We start from the raw sequence: 20,203 nt of genomic DNA, 5'->3' as shown, positions 1-20,203 counted from the left end.
AATCGAATGTTTGCTTCTCCTTTGTACACATGATTTATTGTCAAAATCTCACTATACAGCTCTCACAATTCACAAAACATCACAGGGAACGTAAGACTTGAAGGTTTGTGTTTGTTACAGAATTGCTGAACTGAAGATACAAGACAAAACAACTAGTATTTTGGGATTTTACAAAAAGCCGATAGAAAAAGAAGAATCAAACTCAAACACCAAAATATTTCACATCATTATTACTTGTTGCCTGAAACACCAAGAATTTCTAGTGTTGTTTTTTATATCTTGGCACTGCCACTCAATAAATGTTTTCTAACACTCCTTAAAGTACATGGCAAGCTCTTATTTACATGTTTGAAATGTATAAATATTAGAAGTAAAATCGTCTGTGTAAAAGGGTACTTTAAAAAAGTGTTACTCACTGACCACAACAACATCAGGATAACACAATGTTGACAAAAGCAAGCAAAAACACATAGCAATAAAACTATTTAAAGAGCGATAAATAAACAACTATTTATTCGAAGCAGGGGCGGTTCTAGAATAAATAATGCTAAATTTATATTAATTTAGCTTTGCAATCTTGACAAAATATTCTAATTATTTTTTTATAATATTTATACTAATTTATCAATAACTTACTAAAAACTTCATGATTCATTACTAATTAATCATTATTAATTCATTACTCAATGTTTTTGATGGGTGGTTGTCGCCACCTATTGGCCGAACCTTGTAATTTCTACAACATTGCTAGTAGACAGTACTGTGTTGCTTTTTTAAAGGTGATTAACCCAAAAAGTAAAGTTTTCCGAGTACTTCTGAGAAGATTTGATAGTTTGTAACCTAAAAATGAAAACTCTAACGTTAGATGAATAGACTAAAGACTGAACATCTCTGTGGGTCAAAAGCCGGTTTGTAAACACAGCAAAGAGAAAGAAACATATGCAAATCCCGACCATTTATAAGGATTTCGTTGGTGTTATCAGGTGCTGATGTTGTAGCTATGAAATCCATACATTTAGGACGGCTAAACAAGTCAAATAAGTGTTACAAAAATGTTTACAAACCTAAAAAGGCCGTCCATTTCGCGTCAGGTCCATAGACTGTAAAATAACCACTTGGCTGACGCAGCCGCAGAATAATCGCGCCTAAATTACACGCATGCGCAGAATAGCAAAAAATAAATATTTCTTATCGATTGTCTTTCATTATATCATTTAATTCACAAAATTAAATAAAACATATATATTTTAAATTAATTTTGCATTTATTTAAAAAATTTAATTAATAAAAATAGCATCTAGAACCGCCCCTGGCTCGAAGTGCATCAGACTAAACCAAAAACAGTCATAGGGGATTCTCGAGTCATTTTCAATGTCTTAACAATGTTAAAGGGGTGTATCATTAAACAAAGCTCCTCAAAACTGGGAGAGATTGTCTTGTTTGGAGTATTACAATAGTTTCAACTGATGGTTTTAGTTTTATTCCTCATCTTGACATGATCTTGAACAACATCTCGGCCTCCAGACACCCCTAAAACAATATTGAACCAATGTATGTTGCTGTTTTCCTCGTTTTGCCTTTTAAGCCAGGACATTTTCGTCAGTTTGATGTCAGAGGAGGATTGGAAGGCAATAGAGTCGATATTTAGAGGTTCACTGATTTGTCCAAAGAGCATCAAATAAAACCAAAATAAAAATAAAAACAACAACAGCAAATAAAAGATATAAGGAATTCCCAACTCATTTTTGAATGTCTTAAAAGTTAGTTTTCCCCAAAATGACAGTTGTCTTCAAAATATTTTGTTTTGTGATGCAAAAGAAAGAAACTCATTTAAGTTTAGAGCCACATGAGTGTGAGTAAATGGCGAGGAAACTCTTTTGTTAAAATTATGCCTTTAACACTTTGATGCACAAGCTATAAAATAGATTAAAAAAATAATCTTAGACAAGTCACTTTAGACCCATATAGTGCATCAGAGGGTTAAGTATGTTAAAGGGCTTTCTCATTAAACAAATCTCCTCAAAACTGGGGTGTGAAGGCTGATGTTGTCAGTGTTATTCCTCAAGTAAAAGTTACATCCCTCCAAGTAAATGATGAGGAAACTTTCAGTTTTGGGAGAATTGTCCCTTTATGAATGTTAATGGGGTGTATAATTAAACAAAGCTCTTCAAATCTAGTAGAGATTGTCTCCTTTGGACTATTGCAATAGTTTCGACTGAAGTTTTTGTTTTATTCCTGATCTTTATGGGGTCTTGAAGAACAACTCGGCCTCCGGATGCTACTAATTCACTGGCGGACATGATTCTGTCAACGTCTTTTCCTCACTTTTTCCTTCATCCTGGAAGTTTTCACCAGAGTCTTAAATTAAAGGAGGACTGGAAGGCATCGGAGTGGATATTTTGGTCAGATCCACTGACTGGACTGTATTTGTATGGAGTATACCAAATTAAGGCGGTTCTTCAGTCATTTAAAGGGGCAGTTCACCCAAAAATGAAAATTCTGCCCTCATTTATTCACAACCAAGTGGTTCTAAACTTTGAAGAGTTTCTTGTATTGATTCTTCACAATATCTGGCTCTTTCTTTTACAGAAGAAACTCATACAAGTTTTGAACCACTTGAGTGCAAGTAAATGATGAGGAAACCTTTAGTTTTGGGGAATCTGTCCCGTTAAGAATATTTAAAGAGTGTATTATAAACAAAGCTTCTCAAAAGTTAGAGAGATTGTCCTGTTTTTACTATTACAACAGTTCCGACTGATGTTTTAAGTTCTATTCCTTATCTTAACATGGTCTTTAACAACAGCTCAGCCTCCGTATCCTTCTAAACCACTGGTGGTTTAGGATATTTCGGTTAGATCCACTGACTGGACTGTATTTGTATGGAGTATGCCACACCAAAACAATTGATAAAGGCGATTTTCAGTCATTAAAATCGTCTTAATTTCCCAGGTTGCAGCTGGAAGAGAATCTGGAGTGTAAAACATATGCTAGATAAGTTGGCGGTACATTCCACTGTGGCGACTCCTGATTAACAAAGGGACTAAGCCGAAAAGAAAATGAATGAATAAATGAACTGTCTTAAAGGGACAGTTCACTTAAAAAAGAAAATTCTGCCCTCATTTATTCACAATTAGGAGTTTCTTTCTTCTATTGAACACATCAATGGCTCCTTTTTCCAGCATTCTGCACAGTACCTTGCTCTTTTTTTAAACAGAATAAAGAAACTTATAAAAGTTTTGAACCAATTGAGTGCAAGTAAACAATGAGGAATCTTTCAGTTTTGGGTGAACTGTTCCTTTAAGAATGTTTAGGGGTTAATTACTAAACAAAGCTCCTCTAAACTGGGAGAGATTGTCTGGTTTGTACTATTACAATATATTCAACTGATATTTTTAGTTCTATTCCTCATCTTGACTTGGTCTTGAAAAACAACTCGGCCTCCGCATGCTCCCAAATCACTGGCAGACATGATTCTGTCGATGTCTTTTAACCTGCACCATCTTTTCCTCACTTTCGCCTTCATCCTGAACTTTTTCACCATGAATCTGACAATGGAAGAGCTTTGGGAGGCATCAAAGTTGATATTTTGGTCAGATCCACTGATTAGACATCAATTGGAGTTTCTCATTGGACTGTGTATGAAGTTTACCAAAACAAAACAAATGGCAAAGTGGGTTCTTGAGTTGAGTCTTAAAGGAACAGTTCACCCAATAATCCACAGATGCTGGGACATCAATCAGAGCAGGCTGTATCTTCTGCTTCTTCACCTGTTTCTCCAGGAGTTTCTGAATGGACTGTATTTGTCAGACATACAGTATACCAAATCAAATATAAATGAATGCTATAGGGGATTCTCAAGACATTTCTAATGTCTAATGAAAGGGATAGTTCACCAAACAATGAAAATTCTGTCCTTCATTCATCCTCAACTTGTTCCACAGTTATTCAAGCTTCATTGTCTTCTAAAAAACACCTGAAGAATGCTGGATAAAAACAGCCATTGACATTGAATAGGAATAAAAGACACTATTGATGTCACCATCTTAAGTCAATGGTAGGGAAATTGTGTAAACTGTCACTTTGAGAACGTTAAATGTGCGTATCATTAGACAAAGCTGCTCAAGACTAGTAGAGATTGTCTGTTTCCTCCTCACATTCTCCTTTATCCTGGACTTTACACCAGAATCTGACATTGGAGGAGCATTGAATGGCATTGAAGTTTATTTTGGTCAGATCCACAGATGGGACATCAATCGGAGCAGGCTGTATCTTCTGCTTCACCTGTTTCTCCAGGTGAATGAATTGTTATTGTAAAAGTATATGCAATTAAACCAAAAAAAACAATCAATAAAGAGGGTTCTAATGACATTTTCAATGTGTTAATGTGACAGTTCAATAAAAAAAGTGAAAATTCTGCCTTTCTTCCATCAGCAACCTGTTCCAGACGTGTTTGAGCTTCATTTTCAGCTGAAAATAGGTATACTGAAGAATGCTGGATAAAAACCAGTCATTGACTTCCACACTGTTTTTATTCTTATGGATGTCACCATCATAAGTAAATGGTGAGGAAATAAAAATGAGTGTAAACTGTCACTTTAAGAATGTTAAAGGGGCGTAAAAATAAACAAAACTCCTCAAAATTGGGAGATTGTCTGGTTTGTACTATTACAATAGTTTCGACTGATGTTTTTAGTTTTATTCCTCATCTTGACATGGTCTTGAACAACAACTCGGCCCTTTGGATAGTCCTAAACCACTGACAGACATGATTCTGCCGACTTCTTTTGCTCTGCACCGGCTTTTTCTCAATTTCTCCTTCATCCTGGACACTTATACAAGAATCTGACATTGGAGGAGCACTGGAAGGCATTGAAGTTTATATTTTGGTCAGATCCACAGACGGGACATCAATCGGAGCAGGCTGTATCTTCTGGTTCATCTGTTTCTGCAGATGAATGAATTGCAATTGTCCAAAGTATATGAACTCAACCAAAAAACAATCAATAAAGAGGGTTCCAATGTCATTTTCAATGTGTTAATGGGACAGTTCAATAAAACAGTGAATATTCTGCCTTTTTGAGCTGTTTTGAGCTTCATTTACTGCGGAAAAAAGGTATACTGAATTGTTGGATAAAAACCTGTCATTGACTTCCATACTGTTTTAATTCCTATGGATGTCACCATCATAAGTAAATGGTGAGGAAATAAAATTAGTGTAAACTGTCACTTTAAGAATGTTAAAGGGGCGTAAAAATAAACAAAGCTCCCCAAAATTGCGAGAGATTGTCTGGTTTGTACTATTACAATAGTTTTTTCTATTAACAGTTTTATTCCTCATCTTGACATGCTCTTGATCAACAACTCGGCCCTTTGGATCATTTGGTAGATTCTGCAGATGTCTTTTGCTCTGCACCGGCTTTTCCTCACTTTCTCCTTTATCCTGGATGTTTTCCCTAGTATCTGACATTGCAGGAGCACATCAAAGTTGATCTCAATTAATTTCTAAAGGGACAGTTCACCAAACAATGAAAATTCTGTCCTTCATTCATCCTCAACTTGGTCCACATTTATTCAAGCTTCTATTTTTTTTTTTTTTGCTAAAAACAGATATATTGAAGAATGCTGGATTTAAAAAAATCCCACCATTGACCTCCATAGTGTTTTTACTCCTATTATGGATGTCAACAGCGTAAGTAAATGGTGAAGAAATAAACATTTTGAGTGAACTGTCACTTTAGGAATGTTAAAGGTGCGTATCAAAGCTGCTCAAGACTTGTAGAGATTGTCAGGTTTGAAATATTACGATGGTTTCAATGGACCTTATAAACGATCAGTTGATGGTTTCATTCCTCATCTGGACGTGGTCTTGAACAAAAACTCAGCCTTCGGATGCTCCTAAACCCCTGGTGAACATGATTCTGTTGACGTCTTTTAGTCTTCTCCTCACTTTCCCCTTTATCGTGGATATTTTCGCCTGAATCTGAAATTTGAGGAGGACTAGAAGGCATCGGACTGGATATTTCCTGACGTGACATCAATTGGACCAAGCTGTATCTTCTGTTTCTTCACCTGCTTCTCCAGATGTTTCTGGCAAAAATTGTAATTGTCTGAAGTTTATGCAATCACACAAAAAAAACAATCAATAAAGAGGATTCTAAGGTCATTTTCAAAGTGTTAAAGGGACAGTTCAGTGAATTTCTTTCATCCTCAACCTGTTCCAGACCTGTTTAAGCGTCTTTTTCTGCTGAAAAAAATATACTGAAGAATTCTGGATAAAAAAAACAGCCACTGACCTCCATACTGTTTTTATTCCTAGTATGGATGTCAACAGGTTAAGTAAATGGCAAGGACATATACATTTTGTGTGAACTGTCACTTTAAGAATGTTAAAGGTGCGTATCAAAGCTGCTCAGGATTAGTCGAGATTGTCTGGCTTGAAATATTACGATGGTTTCAATGGACTTTATAAATGTTTTTAGTTTTATTCCTCATCTTGACGTGGTCTTGAGCAACAACTCGGTCTCCGGATGCTCCTAAACCACTGGCGGACATGATTCTGTCGACGTCTTTTAATCTGCACCGGCTTCTCCTCACTTTCTCCTTTATCCTGGATGTTTTCAGCCGAACCTGAAATTGGAGGAGGACTGGAAGGCATCGGCGTGGATATTTCGCTCAGATCCACACACGGGACATCAATCGGACCAGGTTGTATCTTCTGCTTCTTCACCTGCTTCTCCAGGTGCTTCTGAATAGCAGTTCCCAGCACCGCCACCTCCACCACCGCTCCGTAAACCTCCCAAGTCATGCCTTTTTCATCCCAGCTTACCTCCTGCACGGGTTCCGGAGAATCTTCTATTACAATCCCAATCCTTGGTTCTGGCTCTGGGATGACCTCTGGAGCGGTTAAAATAACAGGAGTCATTGGAGCTGTGGCTACAGAACACATCTCTGGGGCATTCAGAACTATAGGAGTCATTGGAGCTGTGCCTATCGAATGCATCTCTGGGGCATTTAGTACTGTAGGAGTCATTGGAGCTGTGCCTGTCGAATGCATCTCTGGAGCATTTAGTACTGTAGGAGTCATTGGAGCTGTGCCTGTCGAATGCATCTCTGGAGCATTTAGTACTGTAGGAGTCATTGGAGCTGTGCCTATCGAATGCAGCTCTGGAGCATTCAGTACTAAAGGAGTCATTGGAGCAGTGGCTACAGAATGCGTCTCTGGAGCGTTCAGAACTAAAGGAGTCATTGGAGCTGTGGCCACCGAATGCATCTCCACATTTTTAGTCTCTAAGTCCTCCTGGTTGCATTTATTAGCGAGCTTTCCAAAAGTGCTTGGAAAAATGAAAGTTCCAGAAGCTTCTGGTGGAGTCATGGGACTGGTGGCCACCGAATGGTACATCACCTCAAGACTGACTTGTGTTTGCACATGTTGAGTGCGAATAGGAGATCGACTCAAATCCAGCTTCTCTTTAGCCGGTTCGCTTTTATTTGCATCGACTTTTCCTACATCCTCAGACTGTGTGGGCTGATCTTTCAGACTTTGTGTGCTACAAACATCCGATTCCTGTGGTGGGTTTGACTTTGTGCAAATTGGGTCTGGATCCTCTTGAGATTTAGGTTGTTCTTCAGTTGTTGTATTAGTTGAGGTGTTGTTTACGACGTTGGTTTTCTGGATTTGACTTACTTCAATCATGTTGGCCACAACAATTGATCCATCAAGATTATCCTCATCAATCAGTTCTCGAACATCAACACTAGATATTACAGCTTCAGTACAAGCCGTCTGCTCTTCATTTGTGTCCTCATCCTCTTCCTCCTCTAAATTGCAATCATGATTGGTCACCAGAATGGTGATCTCCTGATCAATGCACATCTCCTTACATCTCTCTTTGCATGCTGGATCATCAACCTCCATTTCAGTTTGAGGGGAAGATAAATCCTCGATTCGCAGTTCAGGTGGATTCACAGACTGTTGGATGATCTCCTCTTGGACTGCACTCTCTGGTGCTTTCACTTTTTCATCAGTGTCATTAATGAGAGGATAGTCAATGCTTCGGTCTTCTGGGTTTATACTTGTGCTGGTCTCCGAGCCAACTTTCCAAACTTCACTCTCTGTCAAAACCGGACCCTCCATGAGTTCAGAGATGAGTTTGTGGCGAAGCAAAGTGAAATGTGTTTCACACCACTGAGGGTTAGCTGGAAAGCATGCACATAAATGCATTAGTACTTATTGAAAACATATAACAGATTTAGCTGATATTTTTGTCCAAAGTGACTGACATTTTAGGAGGCGTATTACATCAGAGATTTATTCTGGGTTCAATTTTATTCATTGTAAAAACAAACACTATTATAAAACACATATTGTTTTCGATTTGTACTGATTAAATAAACACCATTAAAAAATCTGATCACACTTTACAATAAGGTTTCATCTTTAGTATGTATTTACTAACATTAACTAATTAGGAACAGTACATGCAAATCCTTAATCGTTATTAAATTATACAAGGTCACACTTTACAATAAGGTTCATTAGTTAATGTTAATTAATGTATTTACTAACATGAACAAACAATGAACAATACGTCTACTACTGTATTTGTTAATGTTAGTTAACGTTAAAAATACAGTAGTTCATTGTTAGTTCATGTTAACTCACGGTGCATTAACTTATGTTAACAAGCATGGATTTGAATGTTAATAATGCATTAGTAAATGTTCAATTATGATTAATAAATGCTGTACAAGTGTTGTTCATGATTAGTTCATGTTAGTAAATGCATTAACTAATGAACCTTATTGTAAAGTGTTACCGAATATAACCTTATATTATGAAAATCTATACTGTACAGAAAGAAGAATGGAAACGAGTAATAAATGTGTTCAGAAAATACAGACCAACATCTGAGCAGAGATTTTGGTTTAATGAATCCAGACATGATAATTGCATACACACTTTAGCCTCGGATGATCTCAAATATCACTTCTCTATGAGTCAGTATCTATTTGTCTGTTTTTAACTAGATTAAATGCCATGCCAGCTATCTGATTTGGTTCTTCTACCCATGCCAAAATAAATAAACCCCCAAAAACTTGCTCAGTACCAGTATACGCTTAACAACAAACAAAACTACGACACACACACACACGATGAGACGTTATTAGAAAAACACCACAACGACACATACCTCAGCTGAACGCCAGATCCAAAGCGGAGTCCATACTGTCAAAGATTTCACCAGCAAAGCATGTCTTCACACTGAGCGTCTCGCTTTGGTGCTGGTAGTGATTAGACGCAGGTTTATTTTCCAGAAGAATCTCGGTGGATGGTGGTCCTTGGATTTCACTGTGGCTCCGAGTGCTGAAAGCTTCTGATTTTTAGTTTCCCTGGAAACCAGACTCAACCTGGCAGTGAGTGGTAATGAAATGACAAAGTATCGCTAGCTCTTTTTTTTTTTTTTTTTTTTAAATCAGAAGCAAATGATGGTGCTCAAAAATATCTGGAAAAAAGCAAATTAAATAAAAAATAAAGAGAGCGAGAGAGAACATGAACAATGCACTTATGTAATAATCTCAAATTAAATGCATTCATTTTTTGAAAGTGTGCATTATATTTAATATATTAATTTTCCTTCGGCTTGGTTCCTTTATGCATCAGGGGTCGCCACAGTGGAATGAACTGCCAACTATTCCAGCATATGTTTTACACAGCAGATGCACTTCCAGCTGCAACCCAGTACTGGGAAAGACCCATACACACTCATTTACACACTCATATACTACAGCCAATTTAATTAATCAATTCCCCTATAGTGCATGTGTTTGGACTGTTGTGGAAACCGGAGCACCCGGAGGAAACCCACACGAAGGCAGGGAGAACATGCAAACTCCACACAGAAACACCAACTGGCCCAGCCGAGACTGAAACCAGTGACCTTCTTGCCGTGATGAGACTATGCTGTGCTGCCATAATCTCAAATGAAATGCATTCTATTTTTGAAATGTGCATCAATTTTATTTATTTGAATATATTTTAAGTGTTATATTTAACAATATTATATTTAATAAATTCTATATTCACTTAAACTACATTTAAAGCATTTATTATTTAATAAGCAGATATTTTTTTCCTTTTAAACTACACTGCTCAAAACAGTAAAGGCAACACTTATTTTTTTGAGCAGTATATATTAAATATTCTGCTCTCTCTCTCTCTCTCTCTCTCTCTATATATATATATATATATATATACACTCAACAAAATTGTACTTGTTCAAACTACTTATTTATAATGAGCACACAATTCGTAAGATTTCATTGGGACAACTTAATTTGTTTATGTTCAATCCACATACATTTATTGGAAGTGTTAAGTTAGCTTAATCAGTTTGTGTTAGGACAACATGAATAAATTGTGTGGAATCCTGCATTTTTTACAGTGTAGGGCGGCACGGTGGCTCAGTGGTTAGCACTGTTGCCTAACATCACGAAGATCACTGATTCAAGTTCCGTCTGGGTCAGTTGGCATTTCTGTGTGGAGTTTGCATGTTCTCCCCGTGTTGGCGTGTGTTTCCTTCGGGTGCTCCAGTTTCCCCCACAGTCCAAACACATGCGCTACAGGGGAATTGGATGTTTTAAATTGGCCGTAGTGTATGTGTGTGTGAATGTGAATGTGTATGGGTGTTTTCCAGTACTAGGTTGCAGCTGGAAGGGCAACCGCTGTGTAAAACATATGCTGGAATAGTTGTCGGTTTATTCTGCTGTGGTGGCCCCGAATGAATAAATGGACTAAGCCAAAGGGAAATTAATATACATATACAGCTGAAGTCAGAATTATTAGCTCCCTTTGAATTTTTAAATCTTTTAAAATTCTTTTTAAATGATTCCCAAATGATGTTTAACAGAGCAAGGAAATTTTCACAGTATGTCTGATAATATTGTTTCTTCTGGAGAAAGTCTGACTTGTTTTATTTTGGCTAGAATAAAAGCAGTTTTTAATTTTTTTAATTACCATTTCAGGGACAAAATTATTAGCCCGTTTAAGCTAATTTTTATTTAGATTGTCTACAGAACAAACCATCGTTGTACAATAATTTGCCTAATAATTCTAGCCTGCCTAGTCACCCTAATTAACATAGTTAAGCCTTTAAATGTCACTTTAAGCTGTATAGAAGTGTCTTGAAAAATATCTAGTCAAATATTATTTACTGTCATCATGACAAAGATAAAATTAATCAGTAATTAGAGATGAGTTATTAAAACTATTATGATTAGAAATGTCTAGCAATCAGATTTAGCAATCTGCTCTCTGCTAAACAGAAATTGGGGGAAAAAATAAACAGGGGGGGCTGATAATTCTGACTTAAACTGTATATAATTAGTAGTATATTATTAATATATTAATTATACATTATCACTGAAAAAGTGTTGCATGCAGAACTGTTGCAAACAATTTATTTGTGTTGAATTTAAACAAACAAATTAAGTTTAATAATCTTCAACTTAATTTGTTTGTTTAAATTCAACACCAATAAAAAAATTTGGTAAATCCAAGGAATAATCTCTGAATTTTTTTTTTCGGTGTACTAGATTCCACACAATTCATTCATGTGCTCTTAATATAATTCGATTAAGTTAACATAACAAATTTAAGCGTACTAATCATAACAAATTAAGTTGCTTCCAAAAAATCTCCAGAATTGTGTTGTTTAAGCTCATTTTAAATAAGCAGTTTGAACAAGCAGCAGTAATATTCTTTTTGAGTGTAGATCAGAGGAATTATATCATACATTTCTTCACATTAGACAGATTCAGCATATAGGGATCCAGGTCTTTTAAATTCATATTTTAATTAGGAAGCTCTACAATATTATATGTGTGCATATACATTAGATTAGTCAGTACTGGAGCCAAATCTGAAGCTTATCCTACAAAATAAATTATGATAACGTTCCAAAACAAGGACAGCCAAATTGAAATGTTTTATAAAAATATAAGAGGAAAAAGATATAAGAGGAAAAATAAAAAAATAAATAAAATAGAAAAATTTTGTTGAAATTTTATTGGTTGTAATTTTTTGCTTGAATTTATTTGTATTATCTTTCCATTTCTAAATATGTTTGGTGACTAAAATATTATTTTAATAAATATATCTGTTTAACTAAATCGGTTTTGTTTAAATGCACCAAAATACACTGAATATATTCACTGAGAAATGGAGGAAAATATTCATTTTAAAAATGTACAAATAAATTCAGCGAGCAGAAGTATAAATGCATAGCTACGCGCGTTGCATGCGCCGTGGGTTACGCCGGTCACTTGACGCAGAGGTTTAAACCAGGCTTCTGCGCGCTGTCTCTGTTGGTCTGCATTAACAATTCCGAAACACTAGTGGGCGGTGAGGTGTAAATGTTCCTCTGTGTCGAGTTTCTTCGCTGATGTTTTGCTTTTCCTGAACACTTCCGGGATGTACAAGTGGCTCAAACTCGCTCATTTTGAGGCAGGAACCGGCGGACGTGCAACAACTTTAACTATGAGGTAAACACAAATCAAGTCTTTCCATCCGGAGCTCCTTCACGGGACTCCACACTTGTAAACAATCGCTCCATCAGGCTCGCGACATTCACGCGGCTCTCGGTCCCGCCCAGACTCGTCAGCGCTACCAAGCCGACCAATCACAGAGCTTGCCATACGCGTCGTTGCGATGTGTAGTTACATTTTTTGAGATGTGCACGTCAGCAACGCCGACGGCCACGGCGAAGGGCTATGCGTCAGCGCCGTAGCATACGCCGGCGTTTGACGCAGAAGTATAAATCAGCCTTTAGAAGGAAAGCATTAGTAATTTTTCTTTTCTTTTTTTTTTTTTTTGGAGTACAGTTAGTGTCATATCCAGAGAGGCAATTGCAGATTAAGAAGTGGAATCCTAAGTGAAGTTTATCTATAAACTAATTTGGAGAGGATCACATGCTCATGATTGCTTGCGGCTGGTCCCGCATTATTCAATTTATGATTCACCAATCAGACGATTCCTAAGTCACTATAAATACCCTCAGTTCCATATCACAGCCATCTTCGTTTTGAAGAATCCCCCCTTCCACCCCTACTCCTCCTTCTTTACTAGATGGGTGGCACGATGGCCCATTGGTTAGCAGTGGTTGCCTTACAGCAAGAACTTCACTAGTTTTAGTCTTTACCAAGCCAGCTGACATTTCTGTGCAGAGTTTACACGTTCTCCCATGCTCACGTTTCCTCCGGCTTCCCCGGTTTCCTCCCACCATCCAAAAACATGCATCTTAAGTTAACTGACTAATCCAAATCAGCACCATAAAGACATGCTCCTGTAAGTAGTTATCTCTTAAGAGCAATCACTATCTGTTTATTAGCTACTACAGCAGGAGAGTTCTCGAGATCTACCTGAGCTCAAACTCCCCTCTCGCCATGCAAACGGGAGGGAACCCCGGGCTGGAGGATCTTATGAGCTCAATGCTCTCTCCCAGGACAGCATGCCAAACAAGCTTTATAATCAATCATCAGCTAAGTGTGAACTCTTGAAATTACTACTTCTATAGGATGATTTACAATATATAGATGATTATATATATTTTTCAAGACACTTCTATACAGCTTAAAGTGAGTAATTAGGTTAGGGTAATTAGGCAAGTTATTGTATAATGAATAATGTATAAATTAATGTGTTGTTGTATAATGTTTGTTCTGTAGACTAGCAAATAAATTATGTAATATTGACCTTAAAATTCTTTTTAAAAAAAACTAATAACTGCTTTTATTCCAGCTGAAACAAAACAAATAAGACTTTCTCCAGAAGAAAAAATATTATCAGACATACTGTGAAAATTTCCTTGCTCTGTTCAACATCATTTGGGAAATATTTCAAAAAGAAAAAACAAAAATCAAAGGGGGGCTAATAATTCTGACTTCAATTGTACATTAGCTTAGTCAGTTCTGAAGCCAAATCTGGAGCTAATCTAACAAAATAACTTATGATGATGGTCCAATAACTAGTGCACCCAAATGTATATGTTATAGAAAAATATTAAATACAAATTTAAGAAAGACGAAAAATCTAATTTTGTAGGTTGTATTTTTTTTTTTGCAACATTTTCCTTGAATTTAATTGTATTATCTTTCTATTTCTAAATATGTTTGGTGACTAAAATATTATTTTAATAAATATATATGTTTAATTATTAATCTGCATAAAAACGTGCTGGATAAGTTGGCGGTTCATTCCGCTGTGGCGACCCCTGATTAATAAAGGGACTAAGCCAACAAGAAAATAAATGAATGAATTTCAGTTTAATCAATCGGTTTTGTTTAAATACACCACAATACACTGCCTATATTCACTGAGAAATGGAGAAAAATACTCATTTTCAAGTTGAACGCTGTAAGTTGAACATTACTAAATGTAATGTCTTTGTTTAAATTCAGCCCATATGAATAGATTGCAACCACTGACCTTAAAACAATCAAGCAAACCCAATGACTAATTTTATCCAGTGCATGTTTACTTTAGGTTTAGCTAAACAGCATGCACATATAGGCTACATTAACAATATGAGGTTTCTTTGCATGCACACTGGCCTCCTGCACCTCACTGTGCCATGCAGTGTGTTTTCGTCGATGTTCTCGCCATAAAAATCGAGGGCTTTTGCCAATCGCACGCTCCCACTGAACATTTGTTTCCTAGCAACCAGCCATGTACAAGCAGGGAGGGGGGGTGTGGTGACTGTGCTGATGGTAATGGGGGGCGTTCAGAAAAACACATGCCATATTCTGACAACAAGAAGAAGAAGAGGAGGAGGAGGAGGACGGGATGTAAAGATGACGGGGGTGTGGAGGTGGAGAAAACACAGGAGAGGCCAGAAGTGCTGGAGATCGACTGTAAATTAAGTCACGGCGAGGAGCCTTTTTCCTTGGGATGAAACTGCTTGACATTTACGTCTAATGGCGACATGAACACTAATGGGTACATCTTGTCTGCTTACATCTTCAGGGAATTTACCTGCAGTATAAATAAACAGTTTAAGGCTTTTGATTCCATTCAGTGGCGTTTATAGACACCTACGCCAGCTGGCTTTCTTGATTTTTCATTAAAGGGAACACTTTGCCTGAAGCGGTGTTCATAAGACTGTCATGAAATCTTAATAATCATGAAACGACATGTCTTGGTTGTGAATTAGATTGTATGCATGCTTGTGACCACTGGCATTAAGTGTCATTCACTCAGTTGTAAGATTACATTGTTTAATGTGTCTTGATATTATTAGGACAGAATAACCTGTCATAAATCTGGCATAAACATGATTGTCATGAGACTATTATTATTGTGTTATGAATATTATAACAGCATCATTGGTATTTTTACCCTTAACTTGTTATCAAAATGTAGTTAAGTGAAGTTTCACAAACTAATTTTGAAAGGAGCACGTGATATGATTGATGGCGACTGGTCTCTCATCTGTAATCATTAGTTGTCACGGTTGTGGATCCATAAGCCAGTCGGATCATTCTAAATTTACTATAAATATCCCGACTAACATTACCCACTCATCGTCATATTTTAAAGAATCCCCCCATCTCCCCCATTAGGGGGAGCTTTCGAGAACTATGTGATTTTGTACCCCCTTACATGCTCATTGACCAGGCGGGAGCCCTGGGCTCAATTATCTCCGAGCTCAGGGTTTTCTCCTGCGACAGCATGCCAAACCTGCTATTATTAACAAGCAATATCTAAGTGTGAACTCTTGAAATGTCATTAAATGTTAATGATGCTGTTATAAAATTATTTGACGCTTTCACAAAGACTTTTTAATGTCAAATTATTTTTTTAATGATTGAAAAATAGAGTAAACACAAAACACAATTTAATTACAAACAAAAAAAGGTTAATAAACATAAATTAGATTTATTATTTCAGTATAATTAATTCAATTCAATTCAGCTTTACTTGTATAGCGCTTTTACAATGTAGATTGTATCAAAGCAGCTTCACATAAATGGTCATAGTAACTGGAACAGTGTAGTTCAGTTTTTAGTGTTTAAGTTCAGTTCAGTTCAGTTTAGCTCAGTTCAGTGTGATTTAATCATTACTGAGAGTTCAAACACTGAAGAGCAAATTCATCGATGCGTAGCTCTACCAATCCTGAACCATGCGAGGCAGTGGCGACAGCGGAGAGGGAAAAAAAACTTCACCTGATGGGAGTGAAGAAAAAAAACCTTGAGAGAACCAGACTCAGTTGGGCACGACCATTTTAATTTCTCCGCTGGCCAAAAGTCTTGTGCAGAGCTTCAGTCGCCGTGGTGGAGGCTGGACGATGGCCTCAGCGAAGACTCGCCTGTCCCTGGAGCGTCGCTGGAATATGAATCAGGTAAAGCTGAATATATGAATCAGGTCAAAAATATACCTGACAAAAGTCTTGACCCCAGTTGTGAGAGCAGCAAATAATAACTCGACTTCTAGTTGATCATTTGGAAAAGTGTCAGAAGGTGGATTTTTCTGATGAATCATCTGAACTGCATCCCAATCATCACCAACACTGCAGAAGACCTACTGGAACCCGCATGGAGCCAAGATTCACACAGATCAGTCAAGTTTGGTGAAGGGGAAATCATGGTTTGGGGTTACATTCAGTATGGGGGCGTGCGAGAGATCTGCAACATCAACAGCCTGAGGTATCAAGACATTTGTGCTGCCCATTACATTACAAACCACAGCAGAGGGACAATTCTCCAGCAGGATAGCGCTCCTTATACTTCAGCCTCCACATCAAAGCTCCTAAAAGCAAAGAAGGTCAAGTTGCTCCAGGATTGGCCGGCCCAGTCACCAGACATGAACAATTTTGAGCATGTTTGGGGTAAGATGGACGTGGCATTGAAGATGAATGCAAAGAATCCTGATTAAGTCAGGCCTTACTGTCCTAGTTAAATCATTTAAATTCAAGGCATGATCATATTTTATGTTAGATAAATAAGTGTAATCTAGAGGCCTTTGTCTTTCATATAAGCCACTTCTGATATCAAATCATCAAGTAGAAGTCAACTTATTATTTGTTGTTCCTAAAAATTAGATAGGTGACAAGACTTTTGTCTGGCAGTGTAGGTATATATCGAAATTTTTTAAGTTAAAAAGACAAAATGTCACTTTATGCACATACAGACATTACTTTTTAAAATTCTATAACTTAATATCTATTATTATTTAAAGCGGATTCATTGAATAATAGATCTATCCAGGAGATGCAAAATGTACCCTCAACCCCGTGACAGAGAGGTTATTTCACAGGTTATTGTTCATAATCAAAAGCTTGGTTTCTTGACACGAACAGGAATATGAATAGCAGGATCTGCCTGAAGGCACTTCTGAATGAAAGTTCTTTGACTGCTCTGTGTTTTTGCTGCCATGGCAACATCTGAATCCCCCATCCAATGGCCAGAACACAGAGAGATAAAATAAGACTGGACCAGTCAGTGCACACTCGTACCTCACTATGGAGGACCAAACTGTCAAAAATAAATACATGCACGCACAATTTATGTAAGTAAGTATCTCCCAAATGATGTTGAACAGATTCAGGAATTTTTCAGAGTATTTCTGAACATGTTTTTTCTTCTGGAGGAAGTCTTAATTGTTTTATTTCGGCTAGAATAAAAGCAGTTCCTAATTGTTTTAAACCCATTTTAAAGAGCCCCTATTATGCATTATAACAGGTCATATTTCGGTTGTTAGAGTCTCCAACAACAGGCTGATATGCGTGCAAGGTCAAAAAACACTTCTTGTCTCATAATATGCATTTATTTTTACCTAAATATCACAGTGGCTCCCATATGATTCGTTCAGTGATTCATTTGTTCCCAAACCCCTCCTTAGCGCAAAGCTAATCTGAGGTTATAGGACCGATGAACCAGTCTATTGCGATTGGTCGACTGCGTTCAGCACAAGACAAACAGAAATGCCCACCACGGCTACAGTATGAAGTAGAAGTGCAGAATGTATGTGAGAGCCCAATGCAGGAATGCAATGAAGCAATGCCATTAAACACTAGCATATTACTCTCCTCTTAACCCTAACCCTAATAATAAAAATGACACATATTCAGTATTAACTATTTTGAACATTAACCACGCCGCACGTGTGAGGAACAGCTGATGTTGGCCATAGCAAAGGCAAACGCATTTAAGTCGGTAAAGGTGGAAGCAGGCATCACGTTTTCAACATGGTTTTGGACACGATATGTGAGCAGCCTCATACAGATTTAACCTGAGAGATACAGTACAAGCATTGATCTATAATCGATAAGTGGTTACAAGCACGGATCTATAATCAATAAGTGATTACAAGCACTGATCTATAATCGATGAGTGATTACAAGCACTGATCTATAATCGATAAGAGATTACAAGCACAGATCTATAATCGATAAGAGATTACAAGCACTGATCTATAATCGATGACTGATTACAAGCACTGATCTATAATCGATAAGAGATTACAAGCACGGATCTATAATCGATAAGAGATTACAAGCACTGATCTATAATCGATGACTGATTACAAGCACTGATCTATAATCGATAAGAGATTACAAGCACGGATCTATAATCGATAAGAGATTACAAGCACAGATCTATAATCGATAAGAGATTACAAGCACTGATCTATAATCGATGACTGATTACAAGCACTGATCTATAATCGATAAGAGATTACAAGCACGGATCTATAATCGATAAGAGATTACAAAAACTGATCTATAATCAATGAGTGATTACAAGCACTGATCTATAATCGATAAGAGATTACAAGCACGGATCTATAATCGATAAGAGATTACAAGCACAGATCTATAATCGATAAGAGATTACAAGCACAGATCTATAATCGATAAGAGATTACAAGCACAGATCTATAATCGATAAGGGATTACAAGCACGGATCTATAATCGATAAGAGATTACAAGCACAGATCTATAATCGATAAGTGATTACAAGCACTGATCTATAATCGTTAAGAGATTACAAGCACTGATCTATAATCGTTAAGAGATTACAAGCACAGATCTATAATCAATAAGTGATTACAAGCATGGATCTATAATCGATAAGTGATTACAAGCATGGATCTATAATTGATAAGAGATTACAAGCATGGATCTATAATCGATAAGTGATTACAAGCACAGATCTATAATCGATAAGTGATTACAAGCACGGATCTATAATCGATAAGTGATTACAAGCATGGATCTATAATCGATAAGTGATTACAAGCACTGAACTATAATCGTTAAGAGATTACAAGCACAGATCTATAATCAATAAGTGATTACAAGCATGGATCTATAATCGATAAGTGATTACAAGCATGGATCTATAATTGATAAGAGATTACAAGCATGGATCTATAATCGATAAGTGATTACAAGCACAGATCTATAATCGATAAGTGATTACAAGCACGGATCTATAATCGATAAGTGATTACAAGCATGGATCTATAATCGATAAGTGATTACAAGCACGGATCTATAATCAATAAGTGATTATAAGCACGGATCTATAACCGATAAGTGATTACAAGCACTGATCTATAATCGATAAGTGATTACAAGCACGGATCTATAACCAATAAGTGATTACAAGCATGGATCTATAACCAATAAGTGATTACAAGCACGGATCTATAACCGATAAGTGATTACAAGCACGGATCTATAATCGATAAGTGATTACAAGCACGGATCTATAATCGATGAGTGATTACAAGCACAGATCTATAATCAATGAGTGATTACAAGCACAGATCTATAATCGATAAGTGATTACAAGCACGGATCTATGGCAGATAAGTGATTACAAGCACGGATCTATAATCGATAAGTGATTACAAGCACAGATCTATAATCGATGAGTGATTACAAGCACAGATCTATAATCGATAAGTGATTACAAGCACGGATCTATAATCGATGAGTGATTACAAGCACGGATCTATAATCGATAAGAGACTACAAGCACGGATCTATAATTGATAAGAGATTACAAGCACTGATCTATAATCGATAAGAGATTACAAGCTCTGATCTATAATCAAAAAGTTATTACAGGCCACACAGGGTGATTACAACTTACAACACACAATTAAACACATATTTTGCAAATTACACAAAACGAGGCAAC

At 36.8% G+C, this 20,203-nt stretch overlaps 1 protein-coding gene and 1 long non-coding RNA gene across 2 annotated transcripts in view; one reads left to right on the top strand and one right to left on the bottom strand.

The window, feature by feature from the left end:
- The window catches only part of LOC137487628 (uncharacterized), a 545,963-nt gene that overhangs the window by 284,694 nt on the left and 241,066 nt on the right, over window positions 1–20,203 (top strand). The gene's annotated exons all lie outside the window — the stretch shown is intronic.
- gprin1 (G protein regulated inducer of neurite outgrowth 1) lies at window positions 10–9,377 on the bottom strand. Its single transcript, XM_073922321.1, has 3 exons — window positions 9,192–9,377; window positions 1,351–8,196; window positions 10–526 (listed from the first exon to the last, which is right to left on the bottom strand). The coding sequence occupies exon 2, from the start codon at window positions 8,132–8,134 to the stop codon at window positions 6,482–6,484; it is 1,653 nt and encodes a 550-aa protein (XP_073778422.1). The 5' UTR covers window positions 8,135–8,196; window positions 9,192–9,377; the 3' UTR covers window positions 10–526; window positions 1,351–6,481.

The sequence above is a fragment of the Danio rerio genome, chromosome 14 (assembly GCF_049306965.1).
Source record: "Danio rerio strain Tuebingen ecotype United States chromosome 14, GRCz12tu, whole genome shotgun sequence".
Classification (NCBI taxonomy): domain Eukaryota; kingdom Metazoa; phylum Chordata; class Actinopteri; order Cypriniformes; family Danionidae; genus Danio; species Danio rerio.
This window is presented reverse-complemented; position numbering and strand designations above follow the sequence as displayed.